General features: G+C 39.2%; 3 protein-coding genes across 3 annotated transcripts in view; 1 reads left to right on the top strand and 2 right to left on the bottom strand.

Annotated features, from left to right (window-relative positions):
• Positions 1-9,210, bottom strand: part of LOC101485291 (obg-like ATPase 1) — a 49,733-nt gene extending 40,523 nt beyond the window's left edge. The window contains exons 1-4 of the mRNA XM_004557744.3: positions 9,152-9,210; positions 6,055-6,222; positions 5,844-5,935; positions 1,804-1,947 (exon numbers count right to left, since the gene is read on the bottom strand). Of these exons, the coding sequence (XP_004557801.1) occupies positions 1,804-1,947; positions 5,844-5,935; positions 6,055-6,069 (251 nt within the window). The 5' untranslated portion in view covers positions 6,070-6,222; positions 9,152-9,210. The remainder of the gene's footprint in view (positions 1-1,803; positions 1,948-5,843; positions 5,936-6,054; positions 6,223-9,151) is intronic.
• A 236-nt stretch (positions 9,211-9,446) lies between these two features.
• On the top strand, positions 9,447-12,022 carry sp9 (sp9 transcription factor). The gene is made up of 2 exons (XM_004557746.3): positions 9,447-9,604; positions 10,118-12,022. Exons 1-2 carry the CDS (start codon positions 9,584-9,586, stop codon positions 11,414-11,416), a joined length of 1,320 nt encoding a protein of 439 aa, XP_004557803.1. The 5' UTR covers positions 9,447-9,583; the 3' UTR covers positions 11,417-12,022.
• Positions 12,023-13,735: 1,713 nt separating this feature from the next.
• On the bottom strand, positions 13,736-19,496 carry cirsr (corepressor of RBPJ and splicing regulator). The gene is made up of 10 exons (XM_004557747.2): positions 19,312-19,496; positions 18,025-18,119; positions 17,734-17,807; positions 17,578-17,591; positions 17,169-17,221; positions 17,037-17,085; positions 16,284-16,404; positions 15,519-15,625; positions 15,154-15,239; positions 13,736-14,816 (listed from the first exon to the last, which is right to left on the bottom strand). Exons 1-10 carry the CDS (start codon positions 19,381-19,383, stop codon positions 14,105-14,107), a joined length of 1,383 nt encoding a protein of 460 aa, XP_004557804.1. The 5' UTR covers positions 19,384-19,496; the 3' UTR covers positions 13,736-14,104.
• Positions 19,497-20,587: the final 1,091 nt, after the last annotated feature.

The raw sequence follows: 20,587 nt of genomic DNA, 5'->3' as shown, positions 1-20,587 counted from the left end.
AGACAAAGTATCAGATTATAATAATGTTACAATGACAATGTTATTCAAGTCGCAAGTCACTAAAAAGCAGGATCTACCCACATTTCAGAGTAAGAGTAAACTATTTTTCTAGATTTTACTTTATTAATTTTTTACAGTGCTGTGCTAAAGTCTTGAGCTACCTCTGATTTTTCATGTGTTGCCTCAAACGAGCCAGACTTTCTTCTATTTTTTGTTACAGTTGACTCGAGTCATAGTTCTTCACTTTCTAAAGGTTTTTGGCTGCTTTTCACTCATTTTCAGTCCAGACTATATATCTGACCCTTTTCAGAGGAATGATTTTTTTTTTTTGCTTATAAAGCCACCTGACACTATTATTCATTCAAACATAAAAAAGCATCTGACTCAAGGGAGGAAGCAGTGTTGTGCTCATTCATAACAGACAACTTAGCAAATAACCAGTTTTAAATGGAATCTTTAGGCATTTTGTTAATCGAAAACTTCCAATTTGTTCCAATTTCTAAAAATGATTCCAAGGAGAACAGAGTTTTTCATGCATAAAATATTATTTTCTGTACTAATAAGGTGGTGGGTAAAGAGATATTAGTGGGGAAATATAGTTAACCTATACCATATTTACCCTATACCCTTTAGTTAATCTATCTACTGTCCAAAGAAGCCTCATCAGAAATGGCTTCAGAGGGAAGGCTATCAAGAAGCCACTTAAAAGAAAGGGAGAAATTGTTGAGGTACATATCCAGCAGTACCAAACACGGTGGAGGCTCTGCCATGATAGAAAAACACACCGTCATAGATTGGCCTCCACAGACCATGGACCTCAACATTATTGAAGCAGTGTGTGAAAACACAACAAAACACAGCCAACATCCAAAGAGGAGATTTGAATGTCCTTCAAGAAGCCTGGAACAGTACTTAAAGAAATTACAAGAAAGCTGTGTAGAAGAATAAAGCTGGCCATACCAAATATTGACTTTCAAGCTCATTAGAGTAATATAAACTCTTTTTTTATCTTATATGCTGCATTTGCACCTATTTCTCATTTTTATAACAAAAGATAAAGTAATGAGGGGTGGCCCAAGACCTTTGCACAGTACTGCAAATGACATTAATATAAAAGTGACAACAGATTCATTTTAAGGATCACACACGCGTATTAATGACAGCTTATTAAAGGTATTGTAGTCCAATGTTCACTGCCAATAGACACTTAAAGTAGTACTAAGACAAGACCAAATATAAGACATAATTAATAAATGGTATTTGGTTGATTGGAAGGTTATGACAGCAGAATGGCTCACTGATGCGTTTGTTATAATCTGAACAACACTGCAGGTCTATGGCACTTAAGAATAACATATATGAGGCTTTTAGATGCACAGGTAATAATTTTCAGAATCAATTCAAAATGCTTATGGTTGTTTTTAAATTATATTCTTTAAATAAGAAACATGCAAAATATCATTTGCGTGACCTTGTGAGAGGTGGGGAGGTTTAATTGTGTGGTTAGAGGGATAATTAGTAATAAAAAGTGTCATCTATGCATATGGCTACGGTATATCTAATATACAACATAGCGCAGGAAATCTGAATTGAACCTGCTTAAGCAGTTTCCATGAGTATGTATGATAACCAGGTGATGAAAGATGCTTTGGCTCTTCTTTGAAAGAAGCAGAGAAGCAATCTAAAAGCTCACAGCTACATGTCAACAACATTGGTATACGTTTTCTCATACCTATAGCAAGGGGACTGTCAGAGACTACAGATCTGAAGTGTGAATAATACGGGAACGATGAGACCTCATACCTGGCAGGTTTATGGAATTGGCAGAGGAAATCATAGCGTTCATCTGGAATGGGCACTCTGCTTTCATTTGGGTCAATGGTGCAGAAGGGGAAATTTTCAGCCGGAGCCTGACTCTTTGTCAGCACGTTGAAAAAGGTTGACTTACTGAAAATAAAAACAGCAGTGAGGTCAAGGCATCTAAAAGTGCTGCTGTGTAGGGTCTGGCGGTTCAATAGCATGATCCTAAAACATGTCAGTTATTTATGCAAAATGAAGTTGTTGTTTTTTAATCTGCACACGAGGCAGAAAAGGTTGCGCTAACAGGCTGAATATTTGAGCTCTTGAATATAAAATCCTGTGTCAATTACAAGGTTAGATAATCCCATAATAGATCTGCTGTAAATGGATTCGACTGGCTGTTGAACAGGACTCACAAAATGCAGCCTCATGTTGTGATCACAGAGAGATTTATTTTCTATGGCACAAGCAGCTCGAGTGTACTTCAAAATCTACAGACAATGGTGAGTGTCTAAGAGTAATGATGGCATGGCAGTTACCTATAATCCAGGACTTTCCATCTTTATCCCCTCACTCAGTGCTTCACATTGAAATTATTGTTTGTTAAGTCCTATAGGCATGAAATTGCTTGAGACTGCCAAAGTGCATGTATTAATTCCTTATATAAAGCTAGATTGATTTTCTAACATACTTGAAGCTTTTCCCGGGTCACCTTGGGTAAAAAAGAAAAGTAACACTAAAACATCTCTCAGGTGTAGACTTTAATGCTTAATATAGAGAACAGCACAGCAATGCACACACTTGCTGCAGTGCAAATCTGAGGGTGATGTGACAGTAAGTAAAAGAAAAAACAAAAAGAAGATTAGTAGTTTGCAGCCAGAGTTTGGGTGTTTTTTCAGCTGGTGGGTTATGGAAACTAGGAAGTCAAGATTTGTAGCTATGAAATCAATCAATCTTTTTAGTGAAAGACTAACACTTACATTTAAAGTGCAGTAACTCAAACAAATGTGTTAAAGAGCTCCGCTACGGAGCTAAAGGTAAACATCTCATGACTAGCTAGCATTCTCGCTGCTCACTGGATTGTTATTATGAGACATCTTTTAATAAAGATAGCATGTGTCACTGGTGTTCAAATTAAAAAATGCCCAAATGTGAACTTGAACAGGGATATTAAGGGATGTTTATCATCTGGTAAATATAAAGTCAAAGCTACAGTTTGTAACTTTCACATCTAAATTTCATTTTCATTCAAGTTCGATTTTAGTCCAACAATGCTGGTGAAGCCCATCAGTGCAAGGTAAGGATCCTGGTAATTCACAGTATATTAGAGTTTTAAACCTGGAGCTCATTTTCCAGGTTGAATGCTATGTTTCCTTGAAGTGATGCCAACTGTAGTGCGATGGGCTTTGAGGTATGTTTTCTCTCGCTTGGCAGGTGGTGTCAGAAGTGTCAAAAGGCGGTGCATCAGGCGCCATAGGTTCAGTGTTTATATAACATAAAAAGACATTTCATACACTTCTGCTTTCCTTTAAATAAACTGTTTCCTAGACATCGCTGGTGCTGATTGCAGCTTTAGTTTCTACGTGCAGTTTGAGCCAATCAACAAGTGGTGGAAATGGAACAATGGAGATAAGGTAGGCTACACTAACTAGGACTGTGGGGGGGGGGGGGGGGGAATCTAGCAAGTATCCAGGAAAAGTTTCTGATGGAAGTGTTTCTGTAATTTCTTCACTGCCAGAAGGGGAGACAAAAGCACATGCACATGGTGACATACTAACTTTTTTTTTCTTTTGCGGGGAGGTTCCACCTTGATTGGTGCAAACATGTAACTTGGTGTATATCAAGGATTTATATCTCTGCAGGATATACATGCTTTGAGCAATGGATGCTTGTTTTAACAAGTCATATCAGAAGTTAAGACTCTCATGATAGTCTACTGGTCAGTTCTTCTGTCTGAATGCCTTTTTAATCTTGATAATCTTGGCTAGCATCATGCAAACGGTCTTATTCATTGTCATAATGACACAGTTGGACAAATTTCTCCACTCACTATATAAAAACAGCTGAAAATGCATAGCTTATATAAGGCATACCAATCTGAGGTTATTATTCAGTTATTGTCTTGTTTTTACATTGCCTTCTAAGTCAAATGGAGCTGCGGAATAAGGCAAAAGGTAGATACTGTGTATTGGTAGCATAAGAGAAGTGAAAGAGATTTTATGCAGACCATATAGTGTGTTTCTCTAAGCCTTAACAGACAAGAATAAACTTTTTTCCAGCCTATGAGCAGGAGAATGGCAGTAAACACAGTGAGCATGTGCTGTGGTCTAAGTGTAGGAATAGCTGAAAGGCTGGCTGAATCACACTCTCGAGTTTCCCATGTGTGAAGAGTGGTCAGTTACGCCCAACTAACAGTTGGCTGGCATCTGAACATAGTTCATTCAGGAAGAAACCATAGGAGGGTTGACAAGTTGTACTTTGACATAAACGTGGTATGGCAGGCCGCAACCTCAGTGAGTTCTACTTCTTAACCCAGGAAGACATTGTGGTTTTGCTGGGGTAAGAAACGAAAACATTGGGCACTAGAGAGATGATGAGATGGTGTGCAATAATCTTCAAAACAGCTACCAATACACACCACATGTGAACAAATGGCTGCAGAAAACAGGCTCTGTATAAATATCTCCTCCCTCTAGTAATAAGTGTCTGCTAAAAAAGAAGAAGAAGAAAAGAACAGAAGAAGAAATCCAGCTTGTCCACAGTTTAACTAAAACAGTAAGGCTTACTTTCATTTGACTAATTACAATACAGAGCATGGACAATGTTTCCAATGTCCTTCCAAAAGCCATTGGTTTTCCAAAACTTTCCAAACTGCTCGAAAAAACAACTGTTCTGTTGAAAATTACTGAAAAAAAAAAGTTTCACAGAGGGGCAAAGTGATGAGAACATGACAGCTGAAAAGGAACATGATGTATCACCGTAGCCCTTTCTGTAACTCAAAGGGGCCTACAGGGAAGTCATGGTGGGGTCTGCACTGTTATTACACTATGTCACGGATGTTGCTGAAGGTCTTAGATGTAGTAGATGCTGACAAAAAAGATTTGTCTGACCAGGTGTGACATGGAAACGTGATGTCAGCCTTTTGACTCACAGACTGCCTGAGACGTACACTGAGCTTTGACCAGCAATGGGCTTTGCAGAGCGATAAGTGAGCTTTCAAAACCAATCAAGAACCCCACTCCCTCATTCAGTAAAAGGACAGAAACAATAGTAGACAGTAAGAGGAATGCAGGGTTTTTTTTTTTGCATGCTGTCATTCAGTTCAAATGCAGCACGCTCCCACATGTAAGGTGTTGCTCTTTTATTTTTTCTACTTTTTCCACTGATTTAATAGTAATATTCAGCATTCATAAATCCAGACATTGAGGAAACAAAAGGCATGCAAACTTTAACCTTTTTTTTTTTTTTTTTTATCACCGTGGGTTTTTATGAGCTGCAGATGCTTGACGCCCCAGGTCTACCCTTATAACACTTTTCTGCTGTAACATTCAAAAAAGGAAACAACGGTAACATCTGAAGCCTTTGTGAAAGGATGGGTAGCTGAGAGAGAGGGTTAAGATGCATGCAAGGGAAGACCTGGTTTGAAAACCTCTTGCGGAGTTTGATCCCTGCTAGTAGGGACACATGTGGCTCCAGGAATTTAAGAGCTTTTCAAACATTGTTGTGGTTATTCAGGAACACAGAAACGTTTCCCACAGTTATCCAAGGAGCAGCTCTTTCTGGCACGCAGATTTAAAATCGTGCCATTTATTCATTTATTTATTTATTTATTTTTATCACCATGTAGCAAGGCATGCAAAAGGTGTAACATGGAGAAACTCTCATGGAACAATGAAATAAAGGTAGAAGTTGTCTGCACTTGTCATGCAGCAGCTTACATCTTGTCTTACATACAGCAAGTTGGTGCAGTTCAACAGTAGACATGGGGCACATGAAATGTAGTGAGAAGCCCATCCTGTCTGTATAAATAAGGTTTTACTCACCCAACATTGGGCAGGCCAACAATCCCTATTTTCAGCGAGGTGCCAAACCTTCCAATCAATGGTGGTGGCTTTAGTGCATCAGCTCCCTTGCCCTAATCAAGACAATGTGGAAATGCACGCAGTCAGAAAAGCACTTGTCATTGCATAATCTACAGGGTATGCTATAGTTTTTTCCTTTTTTTAAACAAATCTGTTCCTTAATAAAACCCACCTTTTTTGGAGCCATTTCTCACACTAGAAGAGTCCACTGAATTCCACTACAGCTATAAGAAAAGCTCATTCATTGAAGGAAAATGGACTAAGCTAAGTCCTCAAATGCAACCAGTCGACTGCACTTTAAGCAGATCACTCGCTGCGCTCAAAATAGAACCTGCAGCCCCTGGAAATGAAAGTTGACACTGTAAGCTGGCGAGCTGACCTGCACCTCCAAATTTAGCTGTCGATAATATTGATGCAGGTCGATGAGCTCCTATAAGATCAGCACTACAGTGCTGAAGAAAAGTGGCTACTAAAAGCAGATTTTTTCCTTCTCAGAGGCTTGACTGTATTGTCTGATTTGATTTTTCTTTTTCTAATGAACATTTCCATCGCCAGTCTTGGTGCTCGTCTAACTTGGGGCTTCCACAAGTTGTAATTATTGTGGGTCTCAGTGCTCAAAGGTTTGCTCAAATTTGTCTTGTTCCCTTGTTTTATAGCTTGTTACCTTCCCATGGAAATAAAAGCTGATTGTCAAGTGGTTAATTTCCCAATGCACTTCAGTTTATGCCATCTATTTTCTGACTGTGGTCTCTCTTTAGTTGTCACTAATATAACAATAAGAATTCATGGAAAACACACAACTGAAATCCATGCAAAATATATAACACGTTATCTATACATTTATTTTACAAAAAAGCCATAAAATAACAAAAAAAGGATAAAATTGACATATTTGTACCCATTTATTTTCTATAAACTGGGCTTCCTCTGATATTGTGATCCAAGTGGACTTCCCAGATAAAAAAATGTACAGCTTCAGCACCACAGAAGTAAAGTATAACATCCTTTTCACTCACAGTTTACACTTCAACCCCCTTTTGAGAGAAACAGGTGTAGCCACATGAGCACACGAAATTACAACAATTAGTTAAACATCCTCAAATAAACTTCCCGCTGCAGAAATACAAATTAAAGCACACAGGGGCACAACCAAAAACCATTGCCCCATCCAGCAGCCTGTCTAGTTTAACATGCAGAAAATGAGGCTCTAATAATCTGGATTTGAGGCAAGTGAGGCTGGCTTTGTAGAAAGAATTTAAATGAATAGGTCTGAATTAATCATTTATCTTTTGTTGATGGATGCACCCCCACTTAGACTCATCACAATAGATGCAGAGCGTTTTGTTCGACCAAATAAATCATTCCCATTGTTTAAGGTACATTGATCAATCTAATGGCTTGTAATAGGCTCCTAATTGCCACAGAGAAGTGCTCACGAATGGAGTCCAGAATTACAGATTCAACTCAGAATTTTCCTTTGAATGACAAGGAAAGATCATGTTCTCCCCTCTTGTCCCAAATAAACATGCTATGAAAAAACCACCCATATTTTATCAGCCTGGGTTAATGGAACTAACACAAACATTTCTGTACTAGTACATTTAAATAAAAAATATAGGTGGGTAACATTTATCAGTGCACAAGGGTCTTGTGATTCCTACACACGTTTCTTTGTTAGGAGCAATGTGAACGGTCACACTGCTCATCAGAATAATTATAATAGTAATACATTATTATTATTATTATGAAGAAGAAGAAATATTAATATAAGAACAACAATAGCAGATTTCATTTTAACTATATAATTCATTACAAACACAGTAAACAAAACTAAGAAATAATGGTAATCTGAAATTAATTGCAGGGTGAAGATATTTTTCATGCAGGAAAAAAAATTATAAACGCTTACATTAAATTTCATTTAATCCTCAGACTCGTTTAACTTCTTTAGCAACAATAAACTGTGCTTATGTAGAATAAACGCTTAATACTGTTAACAGCACTCTGCCAAATTGTCATGATTGCAAAAAATGATTCCATTTTCTTGGCAGCGCCAAGTAGCCTGTTTGATGAGACTGATTTTTATTCACCCTTCTAAAGGTGGGGCTTTAAAGCAAAAAAAAAGAAGGGAAAAAAAAGAGTATTTGAACAAATTGCGCCTGTGTTTACTGGCAGCATTCACACTCTATAATAGAGCATTATTTGCGCGTTTTGAATACTGTAATGCACATCTTTCGGTCAAGCCTTTCTCTGGAAAATTGCTTTAACTTTTAAAAGGATGATGATTCACATCAGAGCAGGTCAATTTTACATTATGCCATTATCCCTGAGCGTTTTTAACAAGCTATGAAATATGCGGCTTTATTGAATTGTTATATTCAAAGGGAGAAAAATAAAAGTCTCGAGTTTAGAGAAAGGAGAATAATAATAATAAAAAGAAGAAGAAGAAACTGGCGAAACGCGGCATCCTCTTCATTGTCCGCAATTTAATTAAATGTGGGATTGGGCTGGTGTTAAAAAAAATTATTTCTCAGCTACAATGAAGACATCGCGTTAATAAATCGGTTTAATGGAGATGACTGGCGGCCTTACAGCAGGAATCTCCTGGATACTGAAACTTCTCTCCCCCCCCTCCTCGACTATAAAATACTTGTCTTTTAAAACAGATCTACTGCTTTCACTTATCAGGTGAGCTGTCATTTTTAATTAACCCCTCACCTGCGTCCCTCCACCCCCCAACAAGTGGGCAGGGAGGTACGCGTGTGGCACTGGCGCGCGCAAACACGAGCATAGGCACAAATAAGTGGAGATTTTGGCTGGAAAAAAGTTAACTGATTAATTGCGAGTCTTGCATGAATCTGCTTTCCTTCACCTATAAAGTCACTCGAATGCAGCAGGCTCATAAATAATCTAACTGCGCTCGGAGAAGCGGAGGTCTGCGCTGTCAGGCCTGTTTCTGGACTTCTTGGCTAAACTTTAATCCGTCTCTGATTTCCCAATATAAACACAACCACTTTAAAACCCCAGTCGTTTCCCACCGTGCCTAACACGCAGCAGCTTGCACTTGCGCTTGCACTTCTGCAGACCGCTCTGATAAAGCCATCTCCGAGTTATCTTTCACAAGCATACAGACTGCGCTTAAATCAACAATTTCTCAATGACGTCTTGCGCATGATCTGAATATTTAAAAAAATCAGAAGGGAAAACCTGGAGCTGCACCTTAGAAGCCGCAATCTACAAAAGCCTTAGAGAATTAGTGAAACGCTTACCTCTTGGAGAACTGACGTGTTAAAAAACTCAATTCTGGAATGAAAGGAGACATTGAGCCTTCGTGTGAGAATACATAAAAATAACTGTATGCATTTAAAAAAAAGAAAAAACACCAAATCGTGTCTTGTATGACAGTCTGGCCGGAGGCTGCACAAACAGATGATTGACGGCGGGGTTTTTGGTGTTTCTGTCTGTGGTCGGCTCTCTCATTGGCCGACTTGAAACCCCGGCCATGAATGCAGCTATCAGATTGGCTGCGCGTCCTCGCCAGCTGTACTTCAAAGAACACGCTCGCTACAACTAGGTAGTGTTGGGAGCTGCGAGCCAAGAGAGAAACCGTGTGACCTGAGTCAACACGGTAAATCTGACACAAATTGGAGCCATACAGCACTGAAATCGCGAACCCTCTCATCACAGCACAGACCCTGGATATGGCTACGTCTATACTTGGGGTGAGTCTGACTTTGTGTCCAAGCACAGAAGTTGCGCGTAAAGTTGTCGCCGCTCACTTTGCTGTGCGGCGGGATGTGTTTGTTGCTTTTCAAAACACGCGTGTTTTCCACGGGTAGAATTTATCATTTTCTCAGTTACTACAATTAAAACTTTTAATCTTGGACAAAACGTATAAAACATGGAGATGAAACTTTGCAGTCGTTTAAAGATTTTCTTAACATGTTTAGAAACTCGATGAACACTTTTATTTCTTGCCTTGCTTTGCTTACATGTTACACACTCTGTACACATACACGCCTTTAAGAAGAAAATCTCGGGTTCATTCGCTTCCAAAGACGTTTCAGTAAAGTTATGAAATTTTGTCGTATTTAATTAATTTTAGTCATGTATGCTGAGTGCTCTCCAAGCCAAGCGAAATGATTTTCCTCATTTTCTCGTTTGTTATTCTCTGTTCTAAGCCCATGTGTGTGTGTGTGTCTGTGTGTTTGTGTGTTTCTTTTTTTTCCACCCAGGAAGAACCACGGTTTGGAACTACACCTCTAGCGATGCTGGCTGCAACTTGTAACAAAATTGGCAACACCAGTCCTCTTACAACTTTACCTGACTCCAGCGCTTTCTCGAAAGGTGGATTTCACCCGTGGAAAAGATCCTCCTCCAGCTGCAACTTAGGATCCAGTCTGCCCGGTTTCACGGTAGCGACGAGCCGCGCTTCGACAGGACTAACACAGACCAGTGGCACGAGCAACAGCGCCTTTTGCTTAGCCTCCACCTCCCCGACCTCGTCTGCGTTTTCCACAGAGTACAGCGGTCTGTTTTCCAACTCCGCCAGCGTCACGACCCAGGAATCTGGACAGTCAGCTTTTATCTCCAAAGTCCACACATCAGCAGAGACTCTGTACCCGCGCGTGGGGATGGCGCACCCCTACGAGTCGTGGTACAAGTCGGGGTTCCACTCAACCATCTCCGGTGACGTTACCAATGGTGCGTCCTCGTGGTGGGACGTTCACACAAATCCCGGGTCGTGGCTCGATGTCCAGAACCCCGCGAGCACCCTTCAGACCTCTCTGCACTCCGGCACCCCGCAGGCTATCCACTCCCAGCTCAGTGGCTACAACCCGGACTTCTCCTCGCTGACCCACTCGGCGTTTAGCTCCACTGGAATCAGCCCCTCTGCGTCTCACCTACTGTCCACCAGCCAGCACCTGTTAACGCAGGACGGTTTCAAAACAGTCATCCCCTCTTACACAGACGCTTCTGCCGCCAACGCCATGATTTCAGGGGGCAGTTCAGGAATAAGTAGCTCCTCGAGGTCGTCCAGGAGGTACTCTGGCAGAGCAACATGCGACTGCCCGAACTGCCAGGAGGCTGAGCGGCTGGGACCCGCCGGGGCCAGCCTGCGGAGAAAGGGACTCCACAGCTGCCACATTCCCGGCTGCGGTAAAGTGTACGGAAAGACGTCTCACCTCAAAGCGCATTTGAGATGGCACACCGGCGAGCGGCCTTTTGTCTGCAACTGGCTTTTCTGTGGCAAAAGGTTCACTCGGTCCGACGAGCTCCAGAGACATCTGCGCACCCACACCGGCGAGAAAAGGTTTGCTTGCCCGGTTTGTAACAAGCGCTTTATGCGGAGTGATCATTTGAGCAAGCACATCAAAACACACACGGCAGGTGGAGGAGGCAAAAAGGGAAGCGACAGTGACACCGACACCAGTAACCTGGAGACCCCGAGGTCCGAGTCCCCAGAACTTATTTTGGAAGGGGTGAACCCCAGAATTACTGTTAAGGATCCGTCTCCTCACGACGAACCCTGAGGCATCTCCCAAAAAATCAATCCAGATTAAAACAAAAAACACACAAAAAAAAAATAATAATAATAATAAAAACTGCACAGCAATGAAAACGGGTCTTATCTGACGGACAGTAAAGGGGAAAATGTTTCCAGAAGCGATAGCAAAATCTAAAAAAATATATATTCTCCACAGGCGTGACGAGTATTTCATTCGTAAATTCATCTTTACAAAAAAAAAAAAAAAAAAAAGAAAGAAAAAAAGAGTGATTTACTGTAGGCCTTCGGAAAATTTGAGGGAGACAGCTTGAAAATGAAATGGATGTTTGCTAATGCGCGAAACCTGTTGAACTTTGGTTGGACAATGTGAGTTACACCTTGTATATTGACGACTAAACTATGTGTTATTTTCATGTAAATGTTAGGCTATGATTGTTTTATTCGTGTTGGTATCCTGGAAATCAGGGAGTTTACTTTCGACGCACTTTGTGGATATGTATGTAAACGGCTTTTTAAACTTTGGTTAACCATTTTATTTCTTTGCTAAAAAAATTTATCTATATATAAATGTTTACCTGTATAAAGTCACACGTATAAGGCTTTCATTTTATCGTAATTAAAACATCTTAAAAAAGGCTTTAAGTGTGTGATGTAGAGTTTATATATTTTTTGTTTATTTATTAGGTTTAAATCTAAAAATATATATTTTTTATTTTTTTACTTTTTTAAAGTGTGACAGCTCATCACAGGCTTTCTTTTCCTTCTTAAAATCACCTACAATACGTCGACTTTAACTATTTCCTCTATGGAATAAATCAATGTTTAATGCCCCGGAAAAGACATTTCATGCCCAAATGAAAATCTTGTTAAATGGTATTAATTATGACTTGGAGCACATCGCAGCCCCATGTGTCTTGTATTTGCGATTAGGGATTCGTGTCTTATCAAATATCTAATTAATCTCCGAGACATCTTTTGTTCGGTTTCACTTTATCGAGGGGTTTCCAAGGGGGTTCGCTGACAAAGGTCCCCGAATATTTATTCTAATTGTCCAAATTAACTGCTTTCATTTGCATAGCAATCGATGGACTGAGAATAAGGATGTGGCTTCTTTCTCTTTGCCAGAAACACGTTATATGGGAACAGTTTTTTAAACTTCAGAAAAAGACGGGGGGCAAAGAGTCACATGCAAATGTTGAATTTTAAAATGCTCTTTGCACGGCGCAGTCAAACGGTAGCTGCATGTTATTTGAATATCAGTGGCCCCGCACTGAAAGGGTTCAAGGATGCTCTCTGACTTCTTTGTGCTTACCCAGTGCAGCGTCCGACTCTCAAAGAAAAGGCCGGGGAATAATTACAGCATGAATCCAGGACTAGGAATACGTCACGGAAAAGCATCTCATCCAGACACCCTCTTTTTTTCCCTTTTCTTTTTAAGGAGGATGTTAAATTGACCAGAAGGCAATAGGAGGGAAATTATTTTCATTTCCTTTTGTGTAGCAGCGGCTTCAAGGAAACGGGCAGAAAGTGAAAACTATCAAATTACTACATTTCCAATCTGAATTTAATCAAAAAATATATAAACAGCCTAAATAATAACGCTGAAATTTAATATTTTGTCGACACGTTCAGCAACTGTTTTTTCCTCCATATTTTTATTATTATTATTTTGGGGGGGAGGCAAAATGTGTCATTTTTATCGACATCAAAACAGTTTGCAAAATCTGCAATTTGTAAGTCTAAATGTCAAAGAAAAATCGCTACAAAAATTATTTAAAACTCTACAGGTTATATTTAATGTAAATGTCTCATGTAAAAGTAGCCAATGAAATAACTGCAATTGTAACTGCCTTAATTTATACACATCTACTGCATGCCTTATAACGGGGTGTTACTATGCTCGCTGGCTATTTGTACACAAATTATTCTTTGTCTATTTTCATTTAACGCCCGGAAAAAACCCAACGAGCGTTTTACAGAGATTCATGGATAACGCACTTTAAAGGCCATTAAAATTCGGGGAAACTGGTCTTAAAATTTTGTGCCCATTACTAAAAAAATAATAATAATAATAATAATAATAATAATAATTTGGGGATTTAAAAAAAAAAAAAGTGTATGAAATTTCTATGAGGTGTCCAGAGCACACGGGTATAAAGACTGACATCAGTCCACGTCTTCACTTTCATGAAATTTGACATTAAACTTAAACATCGCGATAAATAACTCCATAAACTAATTGATTTAAAGATTTAATCAGAAAATAACAGTCCTGCTTTTAACAAAAAAAAAAAAAAAAAAAAAAAATCTAAACAATTTTCACAAACACAATCAAAAAGTAAGATTTAAAAATTGCATCAGATGAATTTTATTATTTTTTATTTTTTTGGTAGTGACCCTGAAAAGGAGTCCAACATTTTCCCATCAATGGATCAGATGCAAATTGCTTTTAATGGTAACCAATTCATTTAGACCCTTTCATACAGTACAAAACAGCATCAGTGTGCACTGACATGCATCTAGATATTTTCTGTTGACTGCTTCCCTCTGCTGGAAGAAACGGAGATCAACACACAATTTCTTCTATTTAAATAAAGGGACCCTACATGCATAACAAAAATTACTACTTAATAGATAGTGCAAGAGACATGCATGAGATTTTCCTTTTTCCTTTAGTTCTATATGCAGGAAAAACAAGCTTAAAGAAAGGAGGTCAGTGTCTTCTATTTGTTCTGTCCCCACTTCTGTCTCTTCTCTCCCTACTCTTACTCCTGCTTCTTCCTCTGCCCTCCCTTTCTCTTCTCCTTTCTCTGCTTCTGCTCCTCCCATCTGCTGTTCTGCCTTTCCTTCCTTCTGTGCTACTTCTGTTCCTCTCACCATCTCTACTGTGACGTCTGTCTTTACCTTCGTCCTCCCTGCCTCTCTCGTGGCTTCTACTTCTGTCCAAGCCAGACTTGGAGCTGCTAGGTCTCTGCCTGTCCCTGCTGTTGTGCCTCTTTCTCTCTTGACCTCCTTCCAGCGTGATCGCGTTCTTGGGGCTGCGATTCCGACTCCTGCTCCTTCCCCTCTCTATCCTTGTTTGTCTATAATCTCCAGACTCCTCTTTAGTCTGCTTCTGTCCAGTGCGAGGGCTCGGTGACCTGCTCCTGTGAGAAGAGGCCTTTCTCTGACTCTTGACTTGTCGCTCGCACTCAGAGCTGTTATCCCGACAGGAATCTTTTTTCTTGTTCTTCTTTCTCTTCTGGCTCTTGGACTTGCTATGACTGTCTGAATCTGAGCCACTATCATCACTGCTGCTGCCACTGGAGGAGTCACTCGAGCTGTCGCTGCTTTCATGCTTTTTCTTGTGTTTTCTTTTGCTCTTCTTCTTCTGTTTTTTGCTCTTCTTTTTCTTTGCCTTCTGCTTTTCTAGCCGATCCAGTTTTCTGCAAAACAAAAAATAAAGGAAAACAAGCATTCAATTAAAATTCTTCAGTGACGCAGCATATTTGTGCATAATAAATTCTGATTAGGCACAAAGTTTGCAGAGATTGGAGTTAAACACTTCACCAGAAACGGAAAATGTAGTGATTGCATTATTTAAAAAATGCATTAAGATACAAGACAAAAAACTAAATGTAATATAAACATAATAGGAAAACTGGGCCTACAATAGCTATAGACACTAAAACATATCACACCATGTTTTAAATTTTGTCTAAATATTTACATTTTATTTAAATATTAATGAAATAAAAGTGATCATGTGTGAAGGTTTTTCACCTGAGGAGTTTCTGTTTTTGCTTGGTTGTTAAAGATTTCAGGAATTCCACTTCGGGGTCTTCCTCTTCCTCACTGGCCACATAATCCTGGAATATCACAAAGCACACATAACATTACAATTTACGAATAAATATAAGCCCTGACAATAAATCTACATTGATCGGCTTTGACAGTGACAACACTTCTTTATTAAATCTACTTATCTGACTTTTTATTTTACACTTTTCTACAAATCTATTCGATCAAAAGACAAACCGCATCTGTAGTTAGTTATTCTCTCTCCCATTCAAGGGTATAGTTTACAGTACGCGTGTGTTCGTATATTGTCCTGTGTGCACGGAGATGACAGTGTGAGACACAATTACCTGCAATGGATCGCAAACAGTTGAATTCCTACCAAGGACAGATTTTTTCAGAGCAAACCCACTGTTTCGCATCTCCGCCATTAACTCCGAGGGGTGCATCGACGGACCTGTTGGCACAAATCACAGCCTCAGAGTCCCATTGATGTCAGAGCCATACCATCCACTATCTCCACAGTGGGAATTTCAGAGGCGGCTTTGTTAACAGAATGGGACATCAAATCAACTCACTCCACTTCCGGCTGAGCAAATCATACAATATCATTCTCTGCCAAAGCAGCAGTTAAGGGAATCAGAATACACAATAATTACATTTTTTCTCCCGGCACAGGAGGGGGACCATTACAGCACTCCACCATCAACACCACTGACTGGACTCTCCCAGGGTAAACATTATTACTTTACTACTCAACTGGCTGATTGCACAAGTCAGAATCAGCTCAAGGCCGGGAGCTCCAGCAGAAGCCAGAGAGGGACGATACAGTCGGTGTACCTGCTGCGAATCGTGTGACAGGCAAAGCTTCCCAGTGCTCGCAAATTTTCTGGCGCTTTATTCTTTTGTAGTAATAATTATTTGAGTTTTTCCACTGCAAAAAGATTCTGTATATGTGCACTACAGCTAAACTCATTATTGATTATCCTGCCATAAAATAAAAAACTGTACCCAACAATAATAGTGGTGTCTTTATATAGATGTCAAAGCAGCGTTAACACAGAATTTCTCATTTAAAAGATTAAAAAACAAACAAACAAAAAAAATGTATTTACCTGCGCCATCCTCTGAGGTCATAGAGCTGGCATTGATACCTGACAGTCCGAACAGAGGACACTCTCTGTCCGTGTTCACGTGGCCCCATTTGTGACATTTGATGCATCTCACGTTGCGCACCTTGGAAAGTTGGGCAATAACAAAAATTAGAATTGGCCGAACACTGGAGGCACATGCAACCCTTTAATAATAAGAAAAATACACTATAATTCACAGAGCATTACATAAGACGGTGTTTGCCATTTTCTCTTTAGCTTCTGATCCTCTAAAAAACAAAAACAAATAACTGTCTACAGCTGACTCTGTAGTCATAGGCTACAGAGGGATTTTTCTAAAAGGTTCATTTGTAGGATTTGAATGCATAAATTTAACATAGTTTCTTTTGTCACTTGCTTAACATGACTCTTAAGCCATTTTCCACATATAAACTGCAGCCCTGAACTTTTCAAGGACTTGCCCGACACAGGCACATGTGAAAAGTGGTTGTCCTATGTCCTACCTCCTGCACGCTCTACCCATGCAGCTTCTTCACCTAAACCACACGGTTTATTTCCAGTAGTGCAAACGTGTCTAAAGCAGACCGTTTCCTGCTGTGCGCTACATGTGAGAAAGGGCAACTGTGGAAAACATCCCGACCTGACGCTCCTGAAATTCTCCCAAGTTCATGTGTGAAAGCAGCTTTACACATTAACTGCCAGGCTGGGGGATTATTTGTGCAATATAAATTTAAATAAATAGAACTCATTACACACCTGGATTCCAAAGGGCTGATCTCTAATATTCATGTCATCCTTTGCATACCTAAAAAGATACAATTTAAAAAGTAATGCAAATTCTGGCAGCAATGCAGAAAACTTCATTGTGTATGAAAATCAACCACTTACTTCTCTCTAGGAGCTCCTTTCTGCCACTCAAATTTGTACTCTTCCTCCCCCTCCTGAAAGTCAGAAGTCTTTCATTACAAATTATAGTAACTTTTCTTATTATAAATGAATGAACCTATATAAGTTGTTTGCTGTCAAACCATCATGCACATACAAGTAACTGAATATAAAGGTAAAAGCATTAGTTTATATTTATAGTTTTAGGGTCACCGGGACCATATAGTTTGCAATGCATTCATAAGATTTTTTTTTCCTGAAAACACAGTTTATGATGTTTAACCATAAGGTGTTTTTTTAAAATAATTATTTCTAATTTAGGTCTGTGAGTTACAGACAACAACACATTTGTGTTCACTTAATTTCACCACACCTGGTCTGAAACAATGATGACAGTAAAATTTTACTTTACCTCTTTCTTTTCCTCTTCAGGACAGAAGACAGTTATGAGGAGAAAATAAAAAGGAACAAGCATTTACATTAAAGGAATGTTTTTTTCTTAACAACCACATTTTCAGAATTGAGATCTTTATTACACATTACAGTTGTTTCATAAAATACAACCTACCTTTGGATGCTCCGGGTGGAGCCTCATACATGAAATTCAGGCCATTTTTAACACGATCATCACCCATCAACAACCTTTAGGTAAAAAAGCAATTATTATTTAAACAGTATTTATCAACATTTACAAATAAGAAGTTGGAGGATGTTGTAAGACAATGTCTACTGTAGACTTTGTTCTTGCAAAAGAAAAGTTTTCAGTTTACTGAGTAAAATATTCAATATTCAATTATAAGTGTACAAAAACGTGCGTTGTACGTGTTCTTTCAGGTATCTTCCTGGGTATTTATCTAACCTGTTGTTGTAAGTGTCTTGCTCTTTCAGATATGCCTGCATTAGGTCTTCTTGCTTCGTCTTCTCGAAGGTCAGCTTCTGTTCTGCTATCCATACCTACAACAGAAAGAAAGAAAGAGAAAAGTCATTGTGGGCGATCTGGAAACACCAGAATGTTGTTCTATTTGGATTAGACTATTTGCTGATATTTTCATTTAGTTGTACAACTTGTCATATTTTTTTCCATTTCTTCTTTATTTTTGTGACAAAGACTTCCATTTAAAAAAGTATTATATTTGTTTTATTATTGTGAAATACAACTATATACCATTCAAAACTCATCACCAGCTGTCTTTTGCAATGTGAATCACTGTTTTTGTATGTACTCAATTGATACTATACAGGACTGCTTTATTTATTTGTTTTTTGAATTTTAAGTAGCCAAATATCAGATGTTTTTGATGTATCTATCTCAAAATACAGATCCTGATTTACTTTCCCCTCTTTGTGGTAAGAACAGTTAGTGAAAGCTTCAGGAATTTTCAAGAAATTTTTCAGTATTTGATATATTGATGATTACATTTTACAACAATCATTATAAATGTCCAAACTTTGGACCATAAGAGAGACATAAGAGAAGCCATTTTTTTAATATCACGAAGTGGTTAGTTTGCTTAAAGAAGTTGGATGAGCAACAATTTTGATTGCTTTTAAACACTTAAAAAAAGAATAAAACACTTAATACCAATCTGCCCTCTGTGATAGTATCTTTAGGATCTCAAAGTAACCATTTTGGCTGTTAAACTACTGCATCAGAGGTGCACAATCAAACCCACCCTATACACTATGGATGCCAATACTATAACTTTCAAACACTCACATTGAATCAAGTAGTCAAAAGTACATCCAACAGTAAGCAAATATGAAAAGAAACAACATAAAAGTAAATAAATGGTCACATCTGGCCAGACTTCAAATGAGCAGCATGTGACTGTGAGCTATATTAAAAAGTTCAGAGTATTAATGTTCACTCTGTCGCTAAAGATCGCAGGGAAGCTAAAGCACTCACTCTTCCTAGCTTTATAAAACATCTCTACCAGCTAACTTTGTTGGTTTATCCAACCTTATGGTTCACATAAAACAGACTAAATAAAATTACTCACTGAAGTCAACAATTAACAGTCAGCTAATAAGGCAGTCAGCATAGTGTAAGCTTTTCAGACGTAGCGAGCTAGGCTAGTAGCAGTAGCTAGGAAGCTAAGCTTGCGTTCAGTAGTTTCAGCAGCGTCAACAGTTATCAAGCAGTTACCTTTTTGATATTTGACTTCGATGCAGGATGAAAATCCTTCTTACACATAAAATTAGCAAACGACTTCCCCATGGTGGCGCGCCAATAGCGTTAGCTGAGTGAAAAACGTTTAGCTAACGCAGGTAGTAGCGTAGCTTCCTCGGCATGTAAACAAAACCGCTGTCACGAAGATGGTTTTGTATTGGTGTCACGTGACGTATTCAGGCACGCAGATTGATTGGTCTGTGGGATGGCAAAAATCACGTGACACAGTGTTGCCTAAACTGCAGCCACAGTATTTGGAAAATGTAAATGACCGTCAATTGTAAAGATGGAGACTGAAATAAAGGCAGCTCTGCAGTTGTGCGTGTGCAGTTTTATGTATAAAAACACAAATAAAAAATACATTATGGGTTTCGTACTATTCTTTGACATTCGACGTATTTGTCAGTGACCTCAAATTTGCTAATTATATTAGTAAGGTCACCAGAATTTATTTCTATCGCTAGAAAAATACATCAAAAGTTACATTCTTATCTGAAACTGCCTTTGGTCCATGCGTTCATATCAAGCAAGTTAGATTACTACAATGCTGTTTTTGTTGTTGTTGTTGTTGTTTTTTGTAGAATCATTAGAAGAATGATTTCATCTTGCTCAGAAAGCAGCAGTCATAGTCCTTACACGGGAATGTGAAAATACTATTTTGGCGCGATCGTGGCTCAAGAGTTAGGAGTTCGCCTTGTAATCGGAAGGTTGCCGGTTCGAGCCCCGGCTTGGACAGTCTCGGTCGTTGTGTCCTTGGGCAAAACACTTCACCCGTTGCCTACTGGTGGTGGTCAGAGGGCCTGGTGGCGCCAGTGTCCGGCAGCCTCGCCTCTGTCAGTGCGCCCCAGGGTGGCTGTGGCTACAATGTAGCTTGCCATCACCAGTGTGTGAATGGGTGGATGACTGGATATGTAAAGCGCTTTGGGGTCCTTAGGGACTAGTAAAGCGCTATATAAATACAGGCCATATTTAAATTACTAATTACTAATTAATTAAGAAAAACTCTCAATGGTTTGGCCACCCAGTACATTAGGACCAATGACTTGTTCAGTGCTTTTAATCCAACTAGACTTCTCGGGTCTTCAGGTGCAGATCTGTGGTCCTGAAACATGTGCCTGCTGACCTGAGTTCAATAAGAAAAGTGTCTGAATTCAAAAGAAAACTTAAAACCGTTTTATTCTCACAGGCCTAAACACAATAACTCTCTCTCTGTTAACGTTTTTTAATCCCCTTGAGAAACTGGAACACTAGT

The sequence above is a fragment of the Maylandia zebra genome, linkage group LG16, assembly GCF_041146795.1.
Source record: "Maylandia zebra isolate NMK-2024a linkage group LG16, Mzebra_GT3a, whole genome shotgun sequence".
In the NCBI taxonomy this organism is placed as follows: Eukaryota; Metazoa; Chordata; class Actinopteri; order Cichliformes; family Cichlidae; genus Maylandia; species Maylandia zebra.
The sequence above is the reverse complement of the archived record's forward strand: the minus strand, read 5'-3'. Positions and strand labels throughout refer to the sequence as shown.